Source organism: Coregonus lavaretus (assembly GCF_964263955.1).
Source record: "Coregonus lavaretus genome assembly, chromosome: 30".
NCBI lineage: Eukaryota > Metazoa > Chordata > Actinopteri > Salmoniformes > Salmonidae > Coregonus > Coregonus lavaretus.
Window position 1 is genome coordinate 11,831,352 of NC_140017.1, and position 27,018 is coordinate 11,858,369.

A 27,018-nucleotide genomic window follows, 5' to 3' on the forward strand; every position below is an offset into this window, starting at 1 on the left:
TAATAATAATAATATGCCATTTAGCAGACGCTTTTATCCAAAGCGACTTACAGTCGTGCGTGCATACATTTTTGTGTATGGGTGGTCCCGGGGATCGAACCCACTACCTTGGCGTTACAAGCGCCGTGCTCTACCAGCTGAGCTACAGAGGACCATGTTGTGGTGTTCATTCGCAAACTTCAAACTGAAAAAATATGGACAGAGATTGTAATTCTGTGTATAAAATGTTAAATTAATGTCACATTTAAAATATGGATAATTCTTTATGTTAACACAGGTATGTTTTGTTACATGCCTAGCTAGCTCTAAATGGAGAGTGAAGGTGCATTATTCATTAGACCGCGTGGCCTAATGGATAAGGCGTCTGACTTCGAATCAGAAGATTGAGGGTTCGAGTCCCTTCGTGGTCGTTTAATTGCTCTAGCCTTATTTATTAAGACAAGTTCCCAATGTCACTGGGAAAGGTAGGATCGTTGGCAAATAGCGCTTATTTCGTTTTAGATTGACTACTGTACGATTTCCGCTCGTGTATGGTATATTCTTATAATTTAGTAGCCTAGTATTTAAGACCTTCATGTGTTTTAGTAGCTACATTACTTGGTTGACAAATGTCACCACAGGGTGTGTACTCGTTCAATCAATGAATGTACGTTATTTGTAACAATAGTAGCAGTGACTGATGCACGTTGAACTGTAATGTGGCCATTCCTGGCATCATCCCAAATTCGTATTCTGGTAAGATTTCGTACATGTTGCGCTCGTATCCGCCTGTGGGTCATGGAAAAGTGCGATCAGAGTCTGCGCAACTCAGCGTTCTTCTCGTCGTCTGTGCGAAGTTTATGAAGCTACACTGCAAGAGGAGAAAAAACATTCGTCATTCTATTGGTAATTCCTGCTATATCCAATCAATCACAACTTCACATGTGTTATTGTTAACTCTTTTGTCAAGGTGATTAATTACTAAGCTATTTAAAGTTTCAATATCTATAAACAATCTGCAAACAAACGCGGACGACCTAGCTAGCTAGCTAGAGCGCTAGCTACCGACCTAGCGACCAACATTAGCCAACGTTCCTTCAAAATGGTAGCTAGCTAGGCAGAATGCATAGGAAAAGCTCGCAATTGTCTTATCAGTATATCCACAACAAATTGGTAAAGATCTGTGTTCGTTTTTTAATTTGTATTTTGTCCCCTTCGTTGCATGGCATGATGCAGGTTTACCGTGGTTGAAAACACTGGCATTCGTTATACAGCAAAATAGCTACTGTAGCTGGCTAAATTCAGCGTAGAGTACTCAAGGGGGCTCAACAAAGAACCAGGAAGCATAATGCTCATTGGCCTAGCAAGAGAGTGTGAGATTGAAGCTACTAATTATACAAATGGTTAATTTAAAGACAAATACCCACATTTAATTCCCATGCAGAGTTGTATTTAAATTTTTACAATTAACTATTATGTCAATTGTCAGGTATTCTCGGCAATAGTAAATCATGGTGTCCTGACTACTGGAATGTATGCCTTTATGAAGAGGTTGATGCATTACAGAAGTCAAATTTTAGGCACACTTAGGGATGGATCCCTGGTCTACCCATTGATTACGGCATATTATTTTCCCACAGAACAAATTCTCCCCAAAACATTTTATAAATTCAATGCACTCTTTTCTTTAATCTATAATATATGCATAATAATAAATAATATATGCCATTTAGCAGATGCTTTTATCCATAGCAACTTACAGTCATGCGTGCATACATTTTTACATAGGCATGGTCTTGGAAATCAAACCCACTACCCTAGCGTTGCAAGCACCATGCTCTACGAACTAAGCTACACAGTCTTATAACAATAACGTCTTTACACAGGGATTCCTATCAGTGGAGTGCACTGTGGTTTACATTTTGTTCTCTCCTGCAGGCTGGCAGTGCCAGGGGTGGTGCCCTCTCAGGTATAGGTGGCTATCTCTTGGGCGTGTAAACAGGACAGGCCAAGGGCCGTTAGGGGTGCAACATGAATTTCAAATTCACCTATAGCGAAATAGAGGAACTTGGTGGCAACTTGCCCATGAAGAAAAGGAAGTCACGCTTCACCTTCGATGAAGTCCACCTGCTGCTGACTGAAGTCAAAAGAAACAGGCACATCCTCGTAAGTAAGTACCTCCACTCAGTGTGTACTGTGTGCACAAATTACATGAATTTGATCATTTATGAAGTTTATGCATGGTATTGTGTGAGGCCTTTGGTGATGATCAGCATGAAGCACTCAAAATAGACATATGTTCACTTTGCATTTGTTTGTTTTTTATTCTCTGTTTGCCTTTTATTCCTTGGAGTGCTATTATCTGCGTTTGTCACCCACCACAGGCAAGTTCAATCAAGGCGCCTCGTCAGACCTGAGGAAGCGAACATGGGCGGACATTGCGATTCGCATCAACAAAATCAGCGAGTGCCAACGGGAGGTCATGGAGATCGTCAAGAAGTGGGCGGACCTAAAGTGCGACGCCAAGCGCAGGATGGTGGCAATGCGAGGGCCTAATGGTGTCCGTATCTCCCAGAACCTGTCGCCAGTGGAGAAAATGGTGCACGTGATACTAAACATGTCCCCTCCGAACAAGGCCACCATGGGCAGTATGAATAATGAACCTGAGGAGAATGACTTTGGTGACATGTCGGAGATGTCAACTCGCTTCTCTGGCACCTCTAATGGTATGGCTGGCCTTCATCATATGGGTATGCCTGGCACCAGCCCCCACGCCATGGGCTCGTCTTTCTCAACTCCAGATAAAGATTATGGCATGTTCTCTCGGATGCCATTTGGCCGTGAGTCTTTCCTGTATTCAGAACAACATTTCTCCTCTTCTCATGAGCTCTTTCTCTCCAACACTCATGCACTCAACACACTATTCACATTGTATTGATTCTGATTATCTCCCTTGTCATATTGTTTTTCTTGTCCTTGTAGGGGATCCTTCTCAGTCATCTCATGATTTTTCATTCATGACACCAGTCGATGAAGGTAAAACTATTTCTCTCTCGCTTTATTGTTGGTAAATGTGTTTGCACCTATGTTTCTGTGTAATTATGCATCTATGTGTAATCACGTTGTGTTTGTGTATTACCCATAGACAACAGTCTGGGATTCGAGGACCTAGAAGAGGTGCCGCGGCACATGGGCTCCTTCCACCCTCCTGCTGAGCCTCGTCGCACCTACTCCAGATTCGCTGCCTCTTCCACCGCTATGTATTCTTCCATGGCTACCTCCTCGTCCTCCCTCCCAGCTCCCTCTTCCTGTCTCCCTGCTCCTCCCTCCTCTTCCACCTCTCCAGGGTCAGTCATGGGGCAGGGGGCAATCCGGAAGCAGCTAGCCCACAGTGCCTCCCTCAGTCTCAAGGAGCAGCAGGCCACTACTGCCCTGCTAGGGGCCGTGTCAGGGTCTCTGGGGGCCCTGGCCCAGTCCGTGCAGCAGCTGGTGGAGTCGCAGCAGGAGTTTGTACGCGACTCCCTGCAGATGCAGCGAGAGACTGTGAGCGTCCTGCGAGACTTCTCCACCAGTGCCCTGGCTCTCCTGCGGGACAAGGTCAATTGCCACCCACCGCCTTAACTCCCAGTTCACCTACAGAACCCAACACAACACACACACACACAGACCCTACCTGTGAAGTGCTTGCCCGTGTACTGGGATCATGTCATTAATACTGTTTGCTGATTCACCTTGAGAATGAGTATGCTGCCACTAGTATAGAGAGTACTGAATAGCAGGAAGCCAAAATAAAATTATGAATATCTTTATATACTGGAGATGAGCCTTCTAACTAGTGACTGGTTTGTGTTACTTTTGATGACAAAGAGCAATGCATCCACGTGTCATGGTTCCAGAATTATGGTAAATCACATTCTTTTTTTCTTTTCTTTTTACTGAATGAAGCAAGAGTGGACATTGCAAGGATGTTTGTCAGAGAAAAACTTGTGCAATACTCTAAAAATGCTTTTCGAGTGTAAGCGAACTGTTGATCTGCTCCTGTTTTGTTTTACATGGCCTCATAGCACATACTGTACATGTGGAAAGTATGAATGAGTTTTCATCTGCCAACCTCTGTCATATTACTATCCAAAGGTTAGGTGGTTTGGTTTTTAAACTGGCAATAAATCCCACTACAACTACGAGACGACTAAATAGAAACTGGCAATATTTGTAGCATTTGCACTTCAATTTAATGTATTTTCATTTTGTATTGAGTTTAAATTATATTGAGTGTTCAACTTTTTAGGAAAGTTTTGGGAATTTTGTTGTTATATTTTGTCAATGCTGAAGAAATGTTTTTATGAAAAAGTAACCTTTTCACTGAACTTCAATTAACTTTTAGTTTTTCCAGACTGAATGATTTTTAAAACATACTATAGACTACTGTACTGTAATGTGTGACTCCTTCAACCAAATCTTGAGAATAAAACAACCTGTTTTGAACTTATTTGTTCCTGGAGGCAGCGAATGAATGTATGGGATCTGTGATCAGTCACTTCCCAAGCTAAACCACGCTACAGCTTTAAGACCCAGGTACTGACAACATTGAAACATGATCTTAGGCTTTAATAAATGATAGGACTCCTGGCTCATCATGCAAGGTGCTGGTGCTGTTTGCCCTCTGAAGGACGAAACACAACGCATCTGTGAAAAGCCAAAGATAACACAGACATTCTGTTCAGTTATTCCTTTTTTTTTACCTTCTGCCCTCTGGATCCAGCTATCTGGCCATGAATCATGAATAGTAAGTAGTGATGAGTTGTGAGTGACAATGGTATTGTAGCATTATTTGTACGGTTGTCGAAGCAGGATGTGGTCTCATGTTTAGGTAGGCTATTGTCTTGGAAACATTGGAGCTACAGTTAAAGGTCCCTTTAGGTTTGTAGGGGAATAAAATGCCCTCTGAATTTGGGACACATTTTCCAACTTTTAGGCCAATGGCTGTTGTGAAATGGGAGTCAACTTTTGTTTGTTTGGGTTTTCTTTTGTTGCTTTGGAAAACTCTTCGGCCCTTAAGATAACTTGGCCGATCCAACAAATACTAAAGACATGGGAGGCTGACAGCTGTGTGTGTGTGTTTCTGCAGAGCCTGTATGCAATAACAATAGTGCATCTTCCATCTATCAATGGTGTGTGAATTTATCCTACTTGATGATATAATCAACCTAAATAATAATGTTGTAATGTCTTTCTCAGCGACTACCTGTTCAAGCTGCTTCTTATAGGAGACTCTGGTGTCGGCAAGTCTTGCCTGCTCTTGCGGTTTGCGGTAGGCATTGTGTTAAAATAGAATACACACAATCTTTGGTGTCCCATATGGCAGAGTCTAGAGTAAACAGAAAGCGAAGGCCATTTCCTTTGTGGAAAGGAGACTGCAAAACATCATCCAACCCAGTAATTAACCACTGTTTGAAGGTTTGTTCAGCCATTCTCTTCATTGTAACTAATAACACTGCTCAGCTGTCTCTGCTCCTCAGGATGACACCTACACAGAGAGCTACATCAGCACAATCGGGGTCGACTTTAAGATCAGAACCATTGAAATGGATGGGAAGACTGTCAAACTACAAATTGTAAATACATGTTTATAAGACAAATTCTGTTATAGCTCCAGTTGTACATTTTGAGGATGGGTAAGGCTTGTTTGTAAGTTCTAACTGTTTGATTTCTCTCTCCTAGTGGGACACAGCTGGACAAGAGCGGTTCCGGACCATCACATCCAGCTACTACAGAGGAGCACATGGGATCATCATTGTGTATGATGTCACTGATCAGGTAACACAGTGTATTTGAACACTTCCTCTCTATGCGCTGGATTGACACATCTATTGCATCGCAATGTACCAGAGTTAGAGATAAAACAATATGTTTGAGATTTCAACTATTTTGCCAGGAGTCCTTTAACAACGTGAAGCAGTGGTTGGAGGAGATTGACCGCTATGCGTGTGAAAATGTCTCCAAGTTGCTTGTGGGAAACAAGTGTGACTTGGTCTCTAAAAAGGTAGTGGACTATGCCACTGGTCAAGTAAGTGTCTGTTCTCCCTCATAAAATGCTTGCTACACCAATGCACAATTGATTCCTCGTTAACTACAAATGACTGTCAGTCATAGACATGCTAATCACACGTTATTGTGCTTTTGTTCTGTTGTGTCGTGGTAAATGTCATAAAATTCTGCTCTCTCTTTTTGTTTGTACGATTGCTTCAGGAATTTGCTTTGTCCCTAAAGATTCCATTCCTGGAGACCAGTGCGAAGAATGCTGATAATGTAGAGAAATCATTTTTAACCATGGCCTCTGAAATACAGAAGCGTGTTGGAAGTGATGGTGTTCAGAGTGAGGCTGCTAAAGTGGGAAACAAGATAAACAGTGCACCCCTTTGGCCCGGGGGGAAAGACAAGGCTACTGCAGGGGAGGGGAATTCTTGTTGCTAATGCCATACACAAACTACAGCATAAGATAATCAATGAGTTTGGACACTATCTTCATTTACTTTTGTTTTGTTCAGAGATGGTAATTGATCGTTGTGAGAACAGCTATGCAATAGTTATGCGGTAGCCTGTTCCATTAATGCAGAGAATATGGCCCGCTGAAAGGCACCCTTTGAATTAGTCTGGGTACCAGTCTATGTAACATTCCACTCCTTGTGTCATATGCCAAAGAGTCTTTGGCATATGACATGGAGTAAAAGGAGTGGAATGTAATAGCTGAACAGAGACAGCAACCATGCTACCTTTGAATGGCCTGGGTATCGAACATGTGAAACAACAGTTGATCCATGTGGGGATCCAGGATAGGTGAATGTTTGCTTGATGATTTGAACTTGTAAGGTGAATTTAGGGTGTCATTTTATCTCTAACATTTGTGAATAATTTATTATTTTGGTTACCATGGGTGGTCAACAACTTGTTTTTTCTTGTGTTAAACACTTTTTGATTAACGTTTGTTGTTTAATGACGACAATAAATTATACATTTGTGGCTTAATTTGTTTTCTTGATTGTTTTTATGCATAATGCACTGTTGTTGCTTGAAACTTGTTGATGTATATGAACAATTTGATCAACTGAACTCTTCAAATAATATGATGAGTAATGTGTAATGTCCACAAATAGAGTGGTCCACAGGTACAACTGTGGCAAATCATCTCTGGTATGGTCGGTGCAACCATAGAAACAGAATCGTTCTAGTTCTGTGAGTGCAACACCCATAATCTGAAGCAGATGCTACTGTGTTGTTATGGCTGCCCTCTAGTGGTCATAAATATTAGATATAGAAACGCAAAATAGAAGCAACATGAAAGGAAGAAATTAAGATAATGATTGTTGCTATGCTCTACGAAAATCATAATTTATTACATAGGGGCTTAAAAGTTTAACATTTGAAAGACAAATCAGTGCAAGCTAAGTTTGCCATGTCTTATAAAATACTAAATTAATTTAATACAATTTAGACTGTGCGAAGGGAATTAGAGTGGTACAGCAATATAAAATACCATTTGTTGTGTGTATTAGTCTACAGTTCTGTAAAAACCTTCTGGGTAGGGGATGTATTTTTAACAGACTTCGGGCATTGCCATCAGTCATGATTGACATGTTGGGTTGCATTCGAAGTTCAATGAAATATTTGTTACGATTGGAGAAAACGCTGTAAGTATCGCCGTATTTTGTTCCACGTGACCGTTAACGATTTTTATTGCGCCTTATGGCTGTCGCTCAGAGTAACCTAAGCCAATCAGGTGCGTTTGTCCTTTTCACTCGCGCTATGTTCACCGGCTCTTTCCCATTCAAGATGTCCGCGACGTCTATGTTCCCCATGTGTGTCCGGGCGAGCAGGGGCCTCCTCACGCTCAGGAACGGGGGCAGAGGGGGTTCAACCCCAGCAGTAGTGGACTTGATTCGGGCACTTTCCACGGAGAAGCCAACAGGAGAGGGCAGTGCTACAGGTGGACTCGCTCAAGCAATCTTGCAAGAGAGGCTTCAGCAGCAACAGAAGAGTCAGGTGAGTCAAGCTAGCTAGGTAACGTTAACTAGCTAACTGACATTCCCCCCTGCCTGATTGGGTAATGTTAGCTAGATAGCCATACTTTTAACAAGCAAGGCAAGGCAAAAAAAAAACATGTAATAAATCAGCTGGTTTGGTTTTCATGAGTTGTCATTTCCAGTTTGTTGAAACTCCGGGTCTCTTACGACACTAACGGTATTATTTTCCATTTACACCCCGTTATTTGACTGAATGAATGAACTCGTCGGATTAGCATGTTGAGCTAGGCTAGCCTGTCATCCAGGTCAGTGCAATCCGGGATCCTTGACTATAAACCTTTACCCATACCCTAACCCTTAGCTAAACCATTTTAATTAGGGTAGTGACGTCCGGAGGATCCCGGATAGCACGGACCCTGTCATCCAACTGGCTGTATCCAGTCAACTAGCTAGCCTACCAACAATGCCTTTGCTACTGGCTGTAATAATTAGCTAGTTAGTTTTCAATTGCAACTGAATGAGTGTTCCCTAACTAGTTAGCTAACGTTAGCTCATCAGTTTACTTTCACATGTAACACACCCAGGCATATTCCACGAGATAAACTAGCCTTACGATACTAGCCAGCTAGCTACCAAGTAGGTAGTGGATTCATCTCCTAGCCAAGCTAACTTGCTTTACCTAGAAATACAGCTAACCAGCACGTATACTCCCATATTCAGCCACCGTCTATTATTTATTTTTCACACATCAAGGTTTCTGTACAAGGCTAACATTACATTAAATGCATGGTATGGGTCAAGGTTTTTCTCGATTTTTGAAGGTCAGGTATACTCTCCGCGCCCCCAATGCATTTCCGGCACACACACTGATTAATCTTATTGTCACAATTTGATGTGTATATACACTACCGGTCAAAAGTTTTAGAGCACCTACTCATTCAAGGGTTTTTCTTTATTTTTTACAATTTTCTACATTGTATAATAATAGTGAAGACATCAAGACTATGAAATAACACATATGGAAACTTGTATTAACCAAAAAAGTGTTAAACAAATGAAAATATATTTTATGAGATTCTTCAAATAGCCACCCTTTGCCTTGACAGCTGTGCACACACTTGGCATTCTCTCAACCAGCTTCACCTGGAATGCTTTTCCAACAGTCTTGAATGAGTTCCCACATATACTGAGCACTTGTTGGCTGCTTTTCCTTCACTCTGCGGTCCGACTCATCCCAAACCATCTCAAATTATTATTATTTTTTTTCACCTTTATTTAACCAGGTAAGCCAGTTGAGAACAGGTTCTCATTTACAACTGCGACCTGGCCAAGATAAAGCAAAGCAGTGCAATAAAAACAACAACACAGAGTTACATATGGGGTAAAAAACATAAAGTCAAAAATACAACAGAAAATATATATACAGTGTGTGCAAATGTAGCAAGTTATGGAGGTAAGGCAATAAATAGGCTATAGTGCAAAATAAATACAATAGTATTAACACTGGAATGCTAGATGTGCAAGAGATTATGTGCAAATAGAGATACTGGGGAGCAAAAGAGCAAAAGAAATAACAATATAGGGATGAGGTAGTTGGGTGGGCTAATTTCAGATGGGCTGTGTACAGGTGCAGTGATCGGTAAGGTGCTCTGACAACTGATGCTTAAAGTTATTGAGGGAGATAAGAGTCTCCAGCTTCAGAGATTTTTGCAATTCGTTCCAGTCATTGGCAGCAGAGAACTGGAAGGAATGGCGGCCAAAGGAGGTGTTGGCTTTGGGAATGACCAGTGAGATATACCTGCTGGAGCGCAGACTACGGGTGGGTGCTGCTATGGTGACCAATGAGCTAAGATAAGGCGGGGATTTGCCTAGCAGTGATTTATAGATGGCCTGGAGCCAGTGGGTTTGACGACGAACATGTAGTGAGGACCAGCCAACAAGAGCGTACAGGTCACAGTGGTGGGTAGTGTATGGGGCTTTGGAGACAAAACGGATGGCACTGTGATAGACTACATCCAATTTGCTGAGTAGAGTGTTGGAGGCTATTTTGTAAATGACATCGCCGAAGTCAAGGATCGGTAGGATAGTCAGTTTTACGAGGGCATGTTTGGCAGCATGAGTGAAGGAGGCTTTGTTGCGAAATAGGAAGCCGATTTCTAGATTTAACTTTGGATTGGAGATTCTTTATGTGAGTCTGGAAGTTGAGTTTACAGTCTAACCAGACACCTAGGTATTTGTAGTTGTCCACATACTCTAGGTCAGACCCGTCGAGAGTGGTGATTCTAGTCGGGTGGGCGGGTGCCAGCAGCGCTCGATTGAAAAGCATGCATTTAGTTTTACTAGTGTTTAAGAGCAGTTGGAGGCTACTGAAGGAGTGTTGTATGGCATTGAAGCTCGTTTGGAGGTTTGTTAACACAGTGTCCAATGAAGGGCCAGATGTATACAAAATGGTGTCGTCTGCGTAGAGGTGGATCTGAGAGTCACCAGCAGCAAGAGCGACATCATTGATATACACGGAGAAAAGTGTCGGCCCAATCATTGAACCCTGTGGCACCCCCATAGAGACTGCCGTAGGTCCAGACAACAGGCCCTCCGATTTGACACACTGAACTCTATCTGAGAAGTAGTTGGTGAACCAGGCGAGGCAGTCATTTGAGAAACCAAGGCTATTTAGTCTGCCAATAAGAATGCGGTGGTTGACAGAGTCGAAAGCCTTGGCCAGGTCGATGAAGACGGCTGCACAGTACTGTCTATTATCAATCGCGGTTATAATATCGTTTAGGACCTTGAGCGTGGCTGAAGTGCACCCATGACCAGCTCGGAAACCGGATTGCATAGCGGAGAAGGTACGGTGGTATTCGAAATGGTCGGTGATCTGTTTGTTAACTTGGCTTTCAAATACTTTTGAAAGGCAGGGCAGGATTGATCTAGAGTGTCACCCCCTTTGAAGAGGGGGATGACCGCGGCAGCTTTCCAATCTCTGGGGATCTCAGACGTTATGAAAGAGAGGTTGAACAGACTAGTAATAGGGGTTGCGACAATTTCGGCGGCTAGTTTTAGAAAGAAAGGGTCCAGATTGTCTAGCCCAGCTGATTTGTAGGGGTCCAGATTTTGCAGCGCTTTCAAAACATCAGCTGTCTGAATTTGTGTGAAGGAGAAGCGGGGGGGGGGGCATGGGCAAGTTGCAGCAGAGGGTGCAGAGTTGGTGGCCGGGGTAGTGGTAGCCAGATGGAAAGCATGGCCAGCTGTAGCAAAATGCTTGTTGAAATTCTCGATTATTTAATTAATTTGGTTGAGGTCGGGGGATTGTGGAGGCCAGGTCATTTGATGCAGCACTCCATCACTCTCCTTCTTGGTAAAATAGCCCTTACACAGCCTGGAGTTGTGTTGGGTCGTTGTCCTGTTGAAAAACAAATGATAGTCCCACTAAGACCAAACCAGATGGGATGGCGTATCGCTGCAGAATGCTGTGTTAGCCATGCTGGTGAAGTGTGCCTTGAATTCTAAATAAATCGCAGACAGTGTCACCAGCAAAGCACCCCCACACCATAACACCTCCTCCTCCATGCTTTACGGTGGGAAATACACATGCAGAGATCATCTGTTCACCCACACAGCGTCTCACAAAGACACGGCGGTTGGGACCAAAAATCTCAAATTTGGACTCCAGACCAAAGGACAAATTTCCACCGGTCTAATGTCCATTGCTCGTGTTTCTTGGCCCAAGCAAGTCTCTTCTTATTATTTGTGGCCTTTAGTAGTGGTTTCTTTGCAGCAATTCAACCATGAATGCCTGATTCACACAGTCCCCTCTGAACAGTTGATGTTGAGATGTCAGTGACTTGGACTCTGAAGCATTTATTTGGGCTATTTCTGAGGCTGGTAACTCTAATGAACTTATCCTCTGCAGCAGAGGTAACTCTGGGTCTTCCATTCCTGTGGTGGTCCTCATGAGAGCCAGTTTCATCATAGCGCTTTATGGTTTTTGCGACTGCACTTGAAGAAACTTTAAAAGTTCTTGAAATGTTCAGTATTGACTGACCTTCATGTTTTAAAGTAATGATGGACTGTTGTTTCTCTTTGCTTATTTGAGCTGTTCTTGACATAATATTGACTTGGTCTTTTACCAAATAAGGCTATCTTCTGTATACCCCCCCCCCCCACCACCTTGTCACAACACAAACACATTAAGAAGGAAATACATTCCACAAATTAACTTTTAAGAAGGCACACCTGTTAATTGAAATGCATTCCAGGTGACTACCTCATGAAGCTGGTTGAGAGTGTGCAAAGCTGTCAAGGCAAAGGGTGGCTATTTGAAGACTCCCAAATATATAAAAATATATTTTGATTTGTTTAACACTTTTTTTGGTTACTACTTGATTCCATATGTGTTATTTCATAGTTTTGATGTCTTCACTATTGTTATATAATGTAGAAAATAGTAAAAAATAAAGAGAAACCCATGAATGAGTAGGTGTTCTAAAACTTTTGACCGGTAGTGTATAAACTAGAAGCATAGTCTCATTTCCTTTTTTATGATTTTAAATTCCTTATTTCCAAGCTATTCTGTATTATAGCTACGTATTCCCAATATAATGTCTAGCTGTCTTGTGTGAGGAAGTGAAACGGAATCTGACCTGGCTGTTTACACTGACAGGGCCAGCCCCCTCCAGAGGGGGACGGGGACTCGGAGCAGAAGCATGACCAGGGAGAGGACAAGAAACAGAAGGAGAACACAGCCTATGCCAAGAAGATGGTAATGCGGTTAGCAGGCCTGATGGGGATAGGAGGTGCTGTCGGCATGGTGTACATATTCGGTGAGTCCGCCTGTTCCCTCTCTTCGGTCCCCTCCACTCTGTCAGAGCAGCAGCATGTCAAGGGCTGACACTGAACCAGCAGCGCTAGTGAAGGTCATACAGAAGATAGTGGAGTGATTTGGGACACCCTCTCCTTGCTCTGTGGAATATTTACTTTTAAGAGGGCATTCTTGAAGACTTGTTTTGAGCTTTAGGTGAATGGGCAGATTTGTATATTAATCGCCTTTCATTCCAATGATGTAGAATTTTGATCAGCTGTCTCTTTGCACTCATTTTATATCTTTCTCAAATGTGTTTTCTCAAAGCATGTCTGACTTTTCTGATCAAGTTACTGTTCAATAGCTATTGTATATGAATCAAATATTTAAATTCCTTGGCATATTCCAGTGTTATTGTACTTTCTGTCATTACTGTCAGCCTAGATGGATGGTTGAATTGTAGAAGACATGACCACATTTGTCAAAAGGAATGGTTGAATGTTTCACGAAGAGTCTGTTATGTCTCTGCTGAAACACATGACACATTGTGCGGTGCCATATGCTTTTCAGAAGTAATTTGATTTGTGGACACATGGCATCTGATGCATGTAATGCAATGCAATAAATGCTCATGTTTCAATGCAAATATATGTATAATATTATCATAATGTGTTTTTCTCACTATCTACAGGAAGCAATTCAGTGGATGAACAAGGAAACACGGTATGTTTTCATTCAAACCTGTTTCAATGCAGAACATGTGGTTTATTGCCTTAGGACCAATTATTGAAAAGTAGAGTTAAAAGATTGCCAGACTAAGTTCTGTAGAACTTCTAAGCAGACTGTGGCTTGTGCCAGTGGTTTTAAAGTGTGCATAATGAAAGGTGGTGACTTTACATTTACATTTTAGTCATTTAGCAGACGCTCTTATCCAGAGCGACTTACAGGAGCAATTAGGGTTAAGTGCCTTGCTCAAGGGCACATCGACAGATTTTTCACCTAGTCGGCTCGGGGATTAGAACCAGCGACCTTTCGGTTACTGGCACAACGCTCTTAACCACTAAGCTACCTGCCGCCCCACTTTAAATGACACTTATCACACGTCTCAGGTAGATCCCATGTAGCTCGTTAATTGATTCAAGCTAGTGCTTGCGGTATGTATAGTTTCCCACAAGACACACCAGGGACTAGAGGTGTGAGTCTGGGAAGGTGGCTACTTCAAAGAGCACACTTCTTTCAACTTTCAGGTGTGGTCCTGCTGTCCACTTCAAAGGGCACACTTGTCAGCCTACTGTGAATAGTCTGTTAACTGCCAGGGGATAAAGGTATGGGGTTGGAAAGGTGGGCATTTGAAAAAGCACACTTCTCTCACTTCAAAGGGCACACTTGTCAGGCTGCTGTGAGTGGAGTGTGCCAGGCCTCTTAGTGATGGATCCCACACTTGTCCCCTCAGACTGGAGGAGCTGTGTCAATTGGAGGTCTTTGGGTGTCACTGTGAGAGAAGGAGCTGGATCCTGTTCTCATCTCTATGGCTTCCTCTCAGGAACCAGAGGAGCCTGATGTCTGGAACACCTTTCCAAGGCTCAGCCTTCATGGTGTGAATTGTCGATCTCTGAGTGAATTGATGTCCATTTACTCAACACTTTTTGAATGAAAACCTTATTATAGTACATGAGATGACCAGCTATTTACCTAATATTAAGGTCCCTTGTGCTTACAGCAATATATCATGATTTTACTATAAGTTACACCCATAATAAGAGGGTAAAATATAATCCAAAAGCCACCGAAGGAGCTTCCCGCAAGGTGAACATACTGTAGTTGGCTGATATGACTCTTGTGGTCACTAATGTATATTTTTCAGTGGCATTAGCTTGGGCAGGATGTGTGGAATGAGAACAGGATGGGGGGGCAACGTCCTCCGAAGGGCACGTCTCGGGTAACTGGGATATGTGGCATGTGCAAGGGGTTAGAGCTGTGGGATTGGGAACATGGACACTTCTTAAGGCTCACTTCATCATCAAAGACCCTAGTTTGGTCTTTCATAGTTAACCTGTGGCCATTTCAAAGGGCACATTTCTCAGGCTGCTGTGATTTGAGGTATGTAGGCCTTACGTGATGTGTGGCCTTCTGCCACGGGTTAGAGGTGTGGGTTTGGAAAGGTGGGCACTTGAAAGAGCACACTTCTCTTACTTCAAAGGGCACACTTGTCAGGCTGTTGTGAGTGGAGTATGCCAGGCCTCTTGGTGCTGGATCCCACACTTGTCCCCTTAGACTGGAGGATCTGTGTCAATTGGAGGTCTTTGGGTGTCACTGTGAGAGAACGATCTGGATCCTGTTCTCATCTCTATGGCTTCCTCTCTGGAACCAGAAGAGCCTAACGTGAATGTCTGGCCCACCTGTCCAGTGGAAGAGTCCTAAGGTAGATTAATGCAGTTACATCCCAAGGCCAATATTGTACAGCAGCATATTTGGGCTTTGCATTCATCAGTAGCCTGAGGTTCTAAGACTGAACATGCTAGTGAAAACATGACTAGTCATCTACACTTATGAGTTTCTTTGGGGAGGAAATTAGGTGTTCATTTTTGTACTGAGTGACATCAGTAGCTCTACAGCCAAGTCTTAGGTAGTGGTCGCTTTGGATTTGGTCCTGTTTGGCACAAATGTTTGGTCAGATTATGTCCTGGTCTGCGGGTTGTACACCTCTGGCATACTTCCTCATAAAGTGTTACCCATCATGTCCTGCCTTAAGTGAGACTAAGCTACCAAAGGGCACACTTCTCAGAAGATTGTGGCCTGTGTCAAAGGTGTGGGTTTGGGAATGGGGCACTTCAAAGAGCACACTTATTTAACTTCTCATGCCCTGTTCTTCACTTTACAGTTTAAGCTTGTTCCCACTTCAAAAGGCACACTTCTTACGCTGCTGTTAGTAGTTAGTTGACTATGCAAACAATTAGGAATTTCCAACACATTGTTTCTTTATAAAAACAAGAAGTGACGCAGTCAGTCTTTCCTCAACTCTTAGCCAAGCGAGACTGGTATGCATAGTATTAATATTAGCCCTCTGATTTATAATGAAGAGCAAGACGTGCTGCTCTGTTCTGGACCAGCTGCAGCTTAACTAGGTCTTTCTTTGCAGCACTTGACCATATGACTGGACAATAATCAAGATAAGATCAAACTAGAGCCTGCAGGACTTGCTTTGTGGAGAGTGGTGTAGAAAAAGCAGAGCATCTCTTTATGACGGACAGACCTCTCCCCATCTTTACAACCATTGAATCTATGTTTTGACCATGACAGTTTACAATCTAAGGTAACATCAAGTAATTTAGTCTCCTCGACTTGTTCAACAGCCACACCATTCATTACCAGATGCAGCTGACGTCTAGAACCTAGGGAACCTAACTAGATCCGACTAGAAAAAATATTTTGGAACGGTCATCAAACTCGGAATTTCAAGTTGGAAACTCTGGCATCTTTCTAGAACTTTCCGACCTGAAGATCACTGACGTCATGATTTGACCTACTCCCCCCCCCCCCCCGAGAATAACAATATTGGCAGGCCAGGCATATAGCCAATATGCTGTGATAATGGCCCCGTGTAGCTCAGTTGGTAGAGCATGGCGTTTGCAACGCCAGGGTTGTGGGTTCGTTTCCCGTATGAAAAAATGTATGCACTGTAAGTCACTCTGGATAAGAGCGTCTGCTAAATGACTATAATAAAAATAAAACAAATGTATTAGGCCTACTGCACAAACCTCATGCCTACAGAACTGTTTTTATTAGGTTCATGTTAAATGTTAAGTCATGATTTAAAAAAAGAATCTGCGCCGTAGATCTCAGCTTGCTTTTTGACTGTGAAACTGATCTTGACTTGGTGACCACTGCTCTAGGGGTTGGACTAGGTTGTGCTGAATTTCCAAACCAGAGGAGTGCAATTTGGAACTTGGGTGTGACAACCAATTCTCATTCATTTCACTAGCTCAAGCATTTATTTAACCTTTTTATTTAACTAGGCAAGTAAGTTAAGAACAAATTCTTATTTACAATGGCGGCCAAACAATAAAGACGCTGGGCCAATTGTGCGCCGCCCTATGGGACTCCTGATCACGGCCGGTTGTGATACAGCCCGGGATCGAACAAGGGTCTGTAGTAACGCCTCTAACACTGAGATGCAGTGCCTTAGACCGCTGCGTCACTCAGTAGCCCAAGCAACATCTCTTATAATGGGATTTGCCCCTCACCAGTGTGTTGCTGTGAGGGTCTATGTTCTCATACAGCCATATTGTACACGGCTATCAGTGTGGGAACTATTTTAATCTCTCAGAGCAATAAGTGGCCACCTCTGATGTTTGGTGAGAGTTCCCATGGCCATCCTGTAGCTGGTTCGGGAACATGGCCTGCCCCTGGTCTCCCGGGCCTCTGCCCCAGTGTTGTGACCAGGTGTGAATTACCCCTAAATGAGCACTCACACTCCTCGTACAGTGTCAACCTCCTCTGAAAGTCCAATTTGGAAGACCCAAGTCTTGTTCTAAGTTAATTCACTGCTCTGTAATGTGGTTCTTGAGAGAGATACTTTAATGGGCAAAACAATCTGTTGTAGCAATATTCTGTGTGTTTTCTAGTTCCATATTTATCTCATTTTGAGATTGCATGGTTAATTCCATTAATTAGGCTAATTATATAATCTGAGACAGGGCATTGAAATAAGATCAATTAATTGATAATGATTTCCTGAACTGACTCTAACCCTGACTACGTGACACTATTGGTTTAGGAAAGGAAGGCGGAGATACTGGACACTATGTACTAGGCACTACCAACATAGGGGTTGATAAGACTCAGTCATTTGCATGCCTTCTTTTCCTTTCCTAAGCATAAGCTTGGCTCTGAATGAGATGTCTAGTCTGAGTGCTTTAAGAGGATCGCACCCGATTCCAAGGTTGGCGCTGACGGAGGTCCGTTTGCGTCGTGTTCAAAAAATTCTGGCAGCCAACCTTGGAATCGGGTGCTATCCTCTTAAAACAACTCTCTAGGCCTAGCCACAAGAGGGCACACTAGGCCGACTTATCATTGCTGTGTTTACCTTTCCCCACTGGCCCATCCCCTTACCTTTGCCCTAGTATACAGGTTTACCTGGCACATTCTGAAACTAATCTGATAGGCAATGTGCTTTATAAGCAGTTGTCTAAATCATGAACTGTGTCGGTGATCAAATTATCTACGTTTATATAAAGAAAATTCCTTATGACCATGCACAGGCAGCAGGGGGCATAGTTGGGCAGTCTGTCTCTTCAACCACTGCAAATAAAATTGTATTTGTCACTTGCGCTGAATACAACAGGTGTAGACCTTACTGTGAAATGCTTACTTACAAGCCCTTAACCAACAATGCAGTTCAATAAATAAAGTTAAGAAAATATTTACTAAATAAACTAAAGTAAAAAAAAATCAAATCAAAAGTAACACAAGAAAATTACATAACAATAACGAGGCTATATACAGGGGGTACTGGTACCGAGTCAATGTGCGGGGGTACAGGTTAGTCAAGGTAATTTGTACATGTAGGTAGGGGTAAAGTGACTATGCATAGATAATAAACAGCAAGTAGCAGCAGTGTAAAAACAAGGGGAGGGGGCAATGTAATTGTATTAATTGTTAAGCAGTCTTATGGCTTGGGGGTAGAAGCCTTTTGGTCCTAGACTTGGCGCTCCGGTACTGCTTGCCGTGTGGTAGCAGTGAGAACAGTCTATGACAGCCTTGATAGGGAGGGAGGGGTGTTGAGGTGGGGGATGAAACAGCTCCAGCCCACCCCCTCGGTTCCCATGTAGTGGCCCCAATGTGCAGCATGTGGTGTCCCACTCGGCCCCCGGCTGGTTCCCTCTCTCTCTCTCTCCCCGTTGGGCAGGCAAACCCCCAGGTGGGCCGGGCCCAGGCCAGGGACCTGCTGGCAGATGAAGCTGAATATTAATCAGCTGGGAGATTAATTTGTCTGGTAATTGGTGGGCTGGTGTGGCGCGCTGCTGAAAGTGTCACCGCGGGGAGGGCTACACGTAGGCATGACGGCACAGAGACAAGCCGCAGCGCCACGGTTCATTATACTGGACACTACTACACAGTGCGCTACACACAGATGCTGGGCTGTCCAGGCGGAGAGTAGAACGCGACTGGTTTGGACAGTGTTGGTGTCTGTGCTCTCAAGGAGAAACCGGCTGTCTCTTAACTTTGGTACCTTACAATATCATTCCCTAGTAACAATGTAACTCCTTTTACTGGCAGTGTAGACACTACACCAACACGGAAACATCCTGATACCAAGTTTGACACTAAGTGGACCCAGTGTAATGGTACAGGTACTGTTGTTGTCTCGATCCCTTTTAATATGACATGCGAGCCACAATACGTTTCAGGAGACCAGGGTAAAGCATCAGTAACCATTACTGACTGCGCCGCCCCGGTGTCTCGTAAGATTTGAATGGGCTTTTGATCAGCTTGTTCTCCAGTTAAGGAAACACAACCGGCAAATATAAACGGAGCATAGACAGGATTCGGTTTCTCAAATGCTGAATCAATAACTCGGTCCAACAGACGAGCCAAAGACTTGACTAAACCCATACTTTCAATTTTTGGGGACGGTGACAGGGACTGTTTCGGTTTATTTTTCAAAACCGGGCAGTCCGCAATCACATGACCCTTTTGGTGACAGTAAAAACATTCACGGACTTCATGAAAAGGCTTAGGGTTGTCAGAGGAAAAGCGACCTGAACGGGGCACTGATGATGTAATCGTTCGGTCTTCAAAACGAGGCGCACCAAAGACAGTCTTGTGTGTCAAAGCGTACTCATCTGCTAACACTGCTGCCTGGGCCAATGTCACCACTTTCTGTTCATTTAAATGAACTACAATTCTATCAGGGAGGTTGCTTTTAAAATCCTCTAACAGCATCAACTCCCGAACATCAGCAAAGGTGTTAGCTTTGCTGGCTGAACACCAGCGATTAAACAGAGACTCTTTGTCCCTTGCAAACTCAACAAAAGTACGGTGAGATGTTTTTTTTGTGGTTCCTGAAGCACTGTCTAAGCTTCAGGCACCAACTCATAAGCCCGCCACACGGTAGTTTTAACTGTATCATACTGTAAACTGTCTTCCAGGGATAGAGCAGCTACTACTTCCTGGGCTTTCCCAGACAATTTACATTGTAACAGGAGCGGCCAAACCTCGGGTGGCCAATGTAGCGCAGCGGCCACACGCTCAAAAGCAAAGAAATAGGAATCCACTTCCGACTCCCGGAATGGAGGGACTAACGCTATATTTTTACTTACATCGAAGTGGGCTTGATGATAAGCAGTTTGTGGAGTCGCACTGAAGCCAGCGTCTAGCTCCAGTTGTCGCATTCTCACCTCCTTTTCAATTTCCATTTTCCAAACTGCATCTGTCTCTCTTTATCTTTTTGCTCCATTTCTAACCGGGCCAGCCTCACCTTTAGCCTAGCGGTCCCGCTTGAACGACCTGAAGCAGAAGATAAAGGATCGAATCGGGGCAATGTAAAGGGGGTACGAGCAACCCCTTCCTCCGACTTGGCATCGGAAGGTCTACCCGTCTCCTCTCCTGAAGCCTCCCGCTCCTTATCTTGAAATGAGAGAATTCACTCTCTCACTAAACCCTCCCTGACTAGCCTTTAGGGCTTTCTCAGGGATAACAAATCCATAATGGTTAGCAATAGCGAAAATATCTATTTTCCGAAACCTCACCAAACTATCAACAGAGGGCGCTTCAATGAACTTGGAGATGGCTGAGGCAGCCATCTTGTATACAGCAGCCTCCTGAATACACACAAACTAAACAAGTCACCCAAACTCACAACCTACCATCACACCTCAATCACAACTCAGAGAGCTCAGCGCAGCAGGGTCCGGTGGGTTTAATGAAATCCCGGATGAGCCCCCATTATGTTACGCACTCCTCTCGGAAGAGGGAACGCAACACCCTGCTACAACTCAACTCTCCGTGGTGTGAAAGAGGTATGGGACTGTAGGTGTGAGTAAGGATGACAAAAGGCAGAGAAATACCGTTAACAGGGAATGTATTCTTTCGCACGGTAAATTTGGGGAAAGGGGGCTGGACGGAACCAAAGCAAAGAAAGTAAATATCAAAGCCCCCCCTCTCCTACCTTACCTGCCTACCCACTACTACTTAACTAGCACCACCTGGTGCACTAACCAAAATACAGGGGATGGTCCGCCCAGGTCTTTCCTAGTGTGCATAGACAGTTAACATCTACGGGTAATGTATGCCCGCAGGCCTCTTGCCTAAGCACTCCCTAGGTGCCTTCCCCTTCCCCCCTTGGGAACAAATTAAACAAAATAACACAAACTGGTTCACAACAAAACCTGAGAGAAAAAACTAACTCAGGACATTAAAGAAACTCTCTGAGCAACAAACTAACACAAAACATTACAATCAGCTCTCACAGCAACAACTACACAGTACGTACCAAATGTCTTAGCAACAACCAACATGCTATAACTCTCAGCCATTAGCCCTCTCTCTCATCTCTGGTTCCCCCCCTTCTGAGCAACAGAACTGGGCCTTATATAGCTTCAGAAGGAGTTGGTAATTGGAGACGGCTGCGTCCTGACGAGGGCGCGGGGTCAGCTCTCCAATCATCAATGTTCATTGACCAATCAGCTGCTTGTTGGGGAATTTCAGGAACCCATTTCCTGAAATACATACATGAACATACACAACCCACAACACAGAAATTGGGGAACATAACACTTATAAACAGTTCTTAAGCAGGGACTATGTCAAACATTGGTACGGTATTGCTGTTCAGTTTAGATCAGGGGTCACTCGTGGCCAAAACCGGTCCACGAGTGATTTTGGGGGGGATTAACATTTTTGGTCACAAGACTGTCAAATCAGCAGGGGTTCAGCTAAAAACGAGTTTAATTTAGTAATAATAATATGCCATTTAGCAGACGCTTTTATCCAAAGCGACTTAGTCATGCGTGCATACATTTTTTCGTGTATGGGTGGTCCCGGGGATCGAACCCACTACCTTGGCGTTACAAGCGCCGTGCTCTACCAGCTGAGCTACAGAGGACTACAGAGGATTTAGGTAATCTGTTCCCAAGTATCCCCACACAAAAAAAAGATGTGAGCGTGTTTTAATGTAATCAATGTATGAAATGATTGTATTTGAAAATAACAATCTCTTTTTGGGCTTAGTTGTGGTCAATTTATAATTTTCTGGCCCCCCGAACATTTGTGCGGACAAAAATTTACCCGCGTCTGAATCTAGTTGCATACCCCTGGTTTAGATGCATAGAAAGAGAGATGAAATGCCAACTAGCCTGGATGGTTACAAACTTTAAATAAAGGAATATTCACTAGTATTTGAGAGGTGTCGTGGCTGTTTGGACCTAAACACCAACAACTGAATTGGCTGACACTGACGTTTGAATATAAACACAACCACAAAATGTCATGTTATTTACCTTATACATTAAGCCTTATAGTGTTATTCATGTCACAAGTTTTCTGGCAACAGTACCATCTGTTTGACACTGACCTGGCATACACACAAGCATGTGAAGTGGACCGTTTCTCACTTTCCTTCTGTCTTCTCTTACAGATTCCAGATGAGTTTGACAATGGTGAGTTGATTTCCCTTTTGTTTCCTCAATGACTGACTCTACTTGTGGTATTTAGCCTAATCCATAAGGTATTTTGGAGAGTTTTCTTTTCTCAAAGTTGAGTTAGCTTAGAGATCAGTGTTTTTATTTATGCCCCCTTGGTCTCTGAGGCTTTTGGCACACCTGCGTTCCCAAACATCTGCTCCTGGGCTGTAAATGGATCTCGATTCACTTTACTTCAGCTATAAAACATAACTGATGTGAAGGCTACGTAAACATGGAATAACAAGGTTCAGACAGCTGTTGGTGGTTAACTTGTGAAATCTTAGCCCTATTTATTTCCTCCTTAGATTTGTCAATAGAGATGAGTAATGTCACCTGTTTGTTTGCACCCTCAGGCAGACCTCTACTAATCTAATACCCAACATTGTCCATACCACGTTTACAACCCGCTCCCCCCATTTCCACCCATTCATTGACAGTGGTCCAGATGAGCCCCCTCTAGCTTGCCTGTTCTGCTGTCAGCTTAGGATGGCGGGCAGGAAGCGGGGTGTATGATCAATCAACCCGCTGAGAAATGCCACCTTGCAGGCGTCCCACACACAGGCAATGCCAACCGCCCCCCATTCTGTGTGTGACTACCACCCTGTACCCACCCAGCCGGTAACCAACCCCCCATATGCCCCTCAGCCATCAGTCATCCCTATAAACAGCCAGGCTGACAACCTGGTGAAAAGGGCCTCATGACAAGACCGACACAGGAAAATGGAAATTAGATTGTCTTTCTCTCAATTTCATGTCATAGTATTACAACCCATTGGTTTCCCCAATAGATTTGTAGTCCTAGTTGTCTGTTTCATTGGTATTTTGACTGTCATCCTCTCTCCCTCCACTGAGTGCACGTTTGGCCATTGTGGAGCTGAGAGGGAATGTGTAGTGTTCTCCTATGACTGGCTATGCTATTGAAATGACAGAGGGCAGAGCAGGGGGACTGAGTCGCGAGGTGCCTCCCTCCCTGCTTCAAAGCTATGCTAATGCCGGGGACAGCTGTGGCCCTTCCCAGAAGTGTTGATTTTATATCTGATAGAGTGAGGGGAAGCCTCCTCTTAAACACCTAACAATCACCCTGTTATACCAATAATTGCTTAATGAATTCCTCACGCTGTCACGCTCCCCAAAGTCCTCTGTCTCTGTATGGCACTGCTGCTGCGTCTCTATTTCCATTCGCTGCTACGGCTGCTGCTGTTATTGGCTAGCCCTGATGCACCCACAGCGTTCAATACCCCTAATGAAGGCCAATGATTGTCTAAGGTGCCCCCGGGGGAGCATAGAGGGAGTATTCCAGCCCCCTGCCCACGCTCCCCTCCACCCCAAGTGGCAGAAGGCGAGTGGAGGGGAGGGGGGGGGGGGGGGGCAGCCTGGACGCCTCCGCTGGATGGGTCCTCAGGGACCTGGGGCGTTGAGGTCTGGCCTGCAACAGGCGTGCTCGCCAGACCTGTGTCGCCATGCCAAGTGATGGTATTCAGAGCCAGCGCCGCCGCCGGTGACGAGCAGCGGCATTATGCTGAGGAGGAGCGTTGGACGCTGTGGCGGTGATGAGCTCCCCAAAGACCAACCTGTTGAGGACACACTGGGGTGTGACAAGTGCAGGACTGCTTTCAAAATACTCCTAGTATGTACTGTGGATCTAATAAGCGGTCTTGATGCAGTATGCGATCAATCAGTACACATACCAGATGTTTGTGTTTAGGGGGAGAGAGAAAATATGTTGCTTTAATCTTCAAGCACAATTATTAGGCTTAAATAACTGACTTGTACTTTTCGGAGGCGTTTCATGACTTGGAAGACCTCCTCTCTTCCGGTCCATTTGATCAGATCATTCGCCCTCCATGTGTCCCAGTCAGTATCCCAAAGCTACAATCCTCAGAGCCCGTATTTGGCTGTGACTCGATGAGGGGCCGTTCTGTACGACCTCCATGTTTGCTCGCTCTGACAGAAACGTACAGCCCCTAGGATAGAGACCACCAGTGCTCCAAACACACAAACCAACCCAGCCTGCCTCCTGTACCTACCGGCCCAACCAACAGTCTGTGTCCCTAAGCTGGGCACTCTAATAGAGGCTCACTGCCCCCCCCCCCCCCCCCCCCCCCCCCCAAAAAAAAGGAAGAAGAAGGAGGAGAAAGGCATTAGAGTAATAATGGCCTTAGGCAAACTAGCGGAGCATATGTCACCCCGGTCGAGGATTAAAGGAGGCCTTTGTTGTGTCCGGAGGCCCGGCCATCGATCTTTCTCGCCCTTCCTCCTTTCCTCCCTCGTTCCCTCCCTACTTCTCGCCTGTTTAAATTGACATCCCTTCCGAGAGCAACATAGCTTTTCCACTGGCCATAATGGCCTTCCTCTATTACTGGCAAACAAGGTTAGGACAAGAGGCTGCCTGACCAGAGTGCTGCTGCTTGTCAAAGCCTACTTTTCTGGGGGTCTTTGTTTTTCTTTAGTTTGTAACGGTCTTCCTTTCAGAGTCGATGTCAGTCCCAACTGTGGAAAAGGACTGCTTTGTTTTTGCCATAATGGGGGTTCTGCTTTTGATAAGACTGAATGTGATCATAGTGACAGCCAACTGTTACCAATGGAGAAAATGGAATGCCTATGTCTCTGACTGTATGGCCTGAAATTGGCTGCATCCTTTCTCCTTAGAGGTAGAGGTTGCTTCCCCACCTCTCACTCATCATGGGAGGACCCACTGTGGCCTGGCTGACAAATATTCATCTCTTCACCATCCTTTTCCTGTCATCCTCCTTTCACACACTCATCCCACCACTACCAACCCCCAGTCCCTTTATTACCATGATAAAAGCCTTAATCCATCCTGTCCTCACAGTCACTCACACAGTGGCACAAACACAGAGATGTGCACACACCCACACAAGCATATTACACATTTGCGCACACATACTCGCATGCACACACATACACAAGCTTCAACAACCCCCTGCAGGGGGGTGTAACGATTACCACCCACCCTCAGCCTGGCTTTGCTCTGCGTTCCCAGGGGAGAGGTTTGTCAACAGGGCCGGTCAAAGTCCCACGCTCTCTGGAAGAGTATGTTCCGCCCAGGACTAATAAAACATGCAGGCCTTATAAAACACACATACGCAGGCAGGCCGGAGGGGTAGGGGGTGTTTAACCATCTCACCCACTCCCAGACCTGCTGTTACTGGGCTGGGGGACCCAGAGGGGCCTGACTGGTTAAACACAGTGGCCAGAGGCTTCAGGCAGGCCAGGCACTATAGGCCCATAGAGACCTACTCCATCTCTCTCACTCCGTCTCTGTCCCAAAGGACTTCACATCCCAGAGGCCCCTGGCTGCATGCTTTAGCTGAGGGGAGAGCTAGCCCAGTAGCATCTGCCATCAAATTGCTGAGATGTTATCTGTTGGGACCAATGCTGCGGTCCCCTATAGGGATGCCTTTCTTAAAGCGGCAATCAGCAGTAGAAACAATAAAGCGGTCTCCCTGGTTCGGTAAAAAGCTGAGGGATGGTGCTGGAGAAATGTAACCACTCAATTTCAGCTATGGATGCAAGGACAAACCATCCATGATATTAAAATTATATTTTTAACCATGTTTTGAGGCTATGTATTGTTTGTTTACATTTTAGTCATTTAGCAGAAGCTCTTATCCAGAGCGACTTACAGTTAGTGAGTGCATACATTTTCATACTGGTCCCCCGTGGGAATCGAACCCACAACCCTGGTGTTGCAAACGCCATGCTCTACCAACTGAGCTACACAGGACCTACATTACGTTTTCTTTTGTTTACAAACATTGGAGTAAAACAAGTTTATATTTTGGGTTCTGATGGGATACGACTGTTGAACTTAGCTCATGACTTATTTATGAGTTATATTCTTCAAGAATCAATGGGTATATATCTTTAATTTATAAGTCAATGTATACTGAACAAAAAATATAAACACAACATGCAACAATTTCGTTGATTTGTACTGAGTTACAGTTCATATGAGGAAATCAGTCAATTGAAATAAATTCATTAGGCCCTAATGTATGGATTTCACATGACTGGGAATACAGATATGCATCGGTTGGTCACAGATACCTTTAAAAAAAAAAAATGGGCCACAGGATGTCGTCATGGTATTTCTGTGCATTCAAATTGCCATCGATAAAATGCAGTTGTGTTGGTTGTCCGTGGCCTGCCCAAACCATAACCCCACCGCCATCATGGGGCACTGTTCACAACGTTGACGTCAGCAAACCACTCACTCGCACGACGCCATACACGTGAGGCCGGTTGTACGTACTGCCAAATTCTCTAAAACATTGGAGTCGGCTTATGGTAGAGAAATGAACGTTCAGTTCTTTGGCAACAGCTCTGGTGGACATTCCTGCAGTCAGCATGCCAATTGCACGCTCCCTCAACTTGAGACATCTGTAGCATTGTGTTGTGTGACAAAAATGCACATTTTAGAGGACTTATTGTCCCCAGCACAAGGTGCACCTGTGTAATGGTCCTCTGTAGCTCAGCTGGTAGAGCACGGCGCTTGTAACGCCAAGGTAGTGGG

At 44.3% G+C, this 27,018-nt stretch overlaps 3 protein-coding genes across 3 annotated transcripts in view; all 3 read left to right on the plus strand.

The window, feature by feature from the left end:
- The first annotated feature begins 800 nt into the window (after positions 1 to 800).
- LOC311106292 (uncharacterized protein) lies at positions 801 to 4,461 on the plus strand. The gene is made up of 5 exons (XM_084148582.1): positions 801 to 885; positions 1,918 to 2,149; positions 2,364 to 2,819; positions 2,962 to 3,015; positions 3,125 to 4,461. Exons 2-5 carry the CDS (start codon positions 2,011 to 2,013, stop codon positions 3,598 to 3,600), a joined length of 1,125 nt encoding a protein of 374 aa, XP_084004708.1. The 5' UTR covers positions 801 to 885; positions 1,918 to 2,010; the 3' UTR covers positions 3,601 to 4,461.
- A 31-nt stretch (positions 4,462 to 4,492) lies between these two features.
- LOC311105744 (ras-related protein Rab-1A-like) lies at positions 4,493 to 7,003 on the plus strand (the record flags this gene model as incomplete). The annotated part of the gene is made up of 6 exons (XM_084147953.1): positions 4,493 to 4,554; positions 5,218 to 5,290; positions 5,499 to 5,594; positions 5,701 to 5,796; positions 5,915 to 6,046; positions 6,229 to 7,003. 6 exons carry the CDS (start codon positions 4,493 to 4,495, stop codon positions 6,451 to 6,453), a joined length of 684 nt encoding a protein of 227 aa, XP_084004079.1. The 3' UTR covers positions 6,454 to 7,003.
- Positions 7,004 to 7,782: 779 nt separating this feature from the next.
- Positions 7,783 to 27,018, plus strand: part of LOC311106293 (mitochondrial import inner membrane translocase subunit TIM50-like) — a gene marked incomplete at its 5' end in the record, with an annotated part of 31,902 nt that continues 12,666 nt past the window's right edge. The window contains 4 exons of the mRNA XM_084148583.1: positions 7,783 to 8,019; positions 12,661 to 12,820; positions 13,490 to 13,521; positions 22,436 to 22,457. Of these exons, the coding sequence (XP_084004709.1) occupies positions 7,783 to 8,019; positions 12,661 to 12,820; positions 13,490 to 13,521; positions 22,436 to 22,457 (451 nt within the window). The remainder of the gene's footprint in view (positions 8,020 to 12,660; positions 12,821 to 13,489; positions 13,522 to 22,435; positions 22,458 to 27,018) is intronic.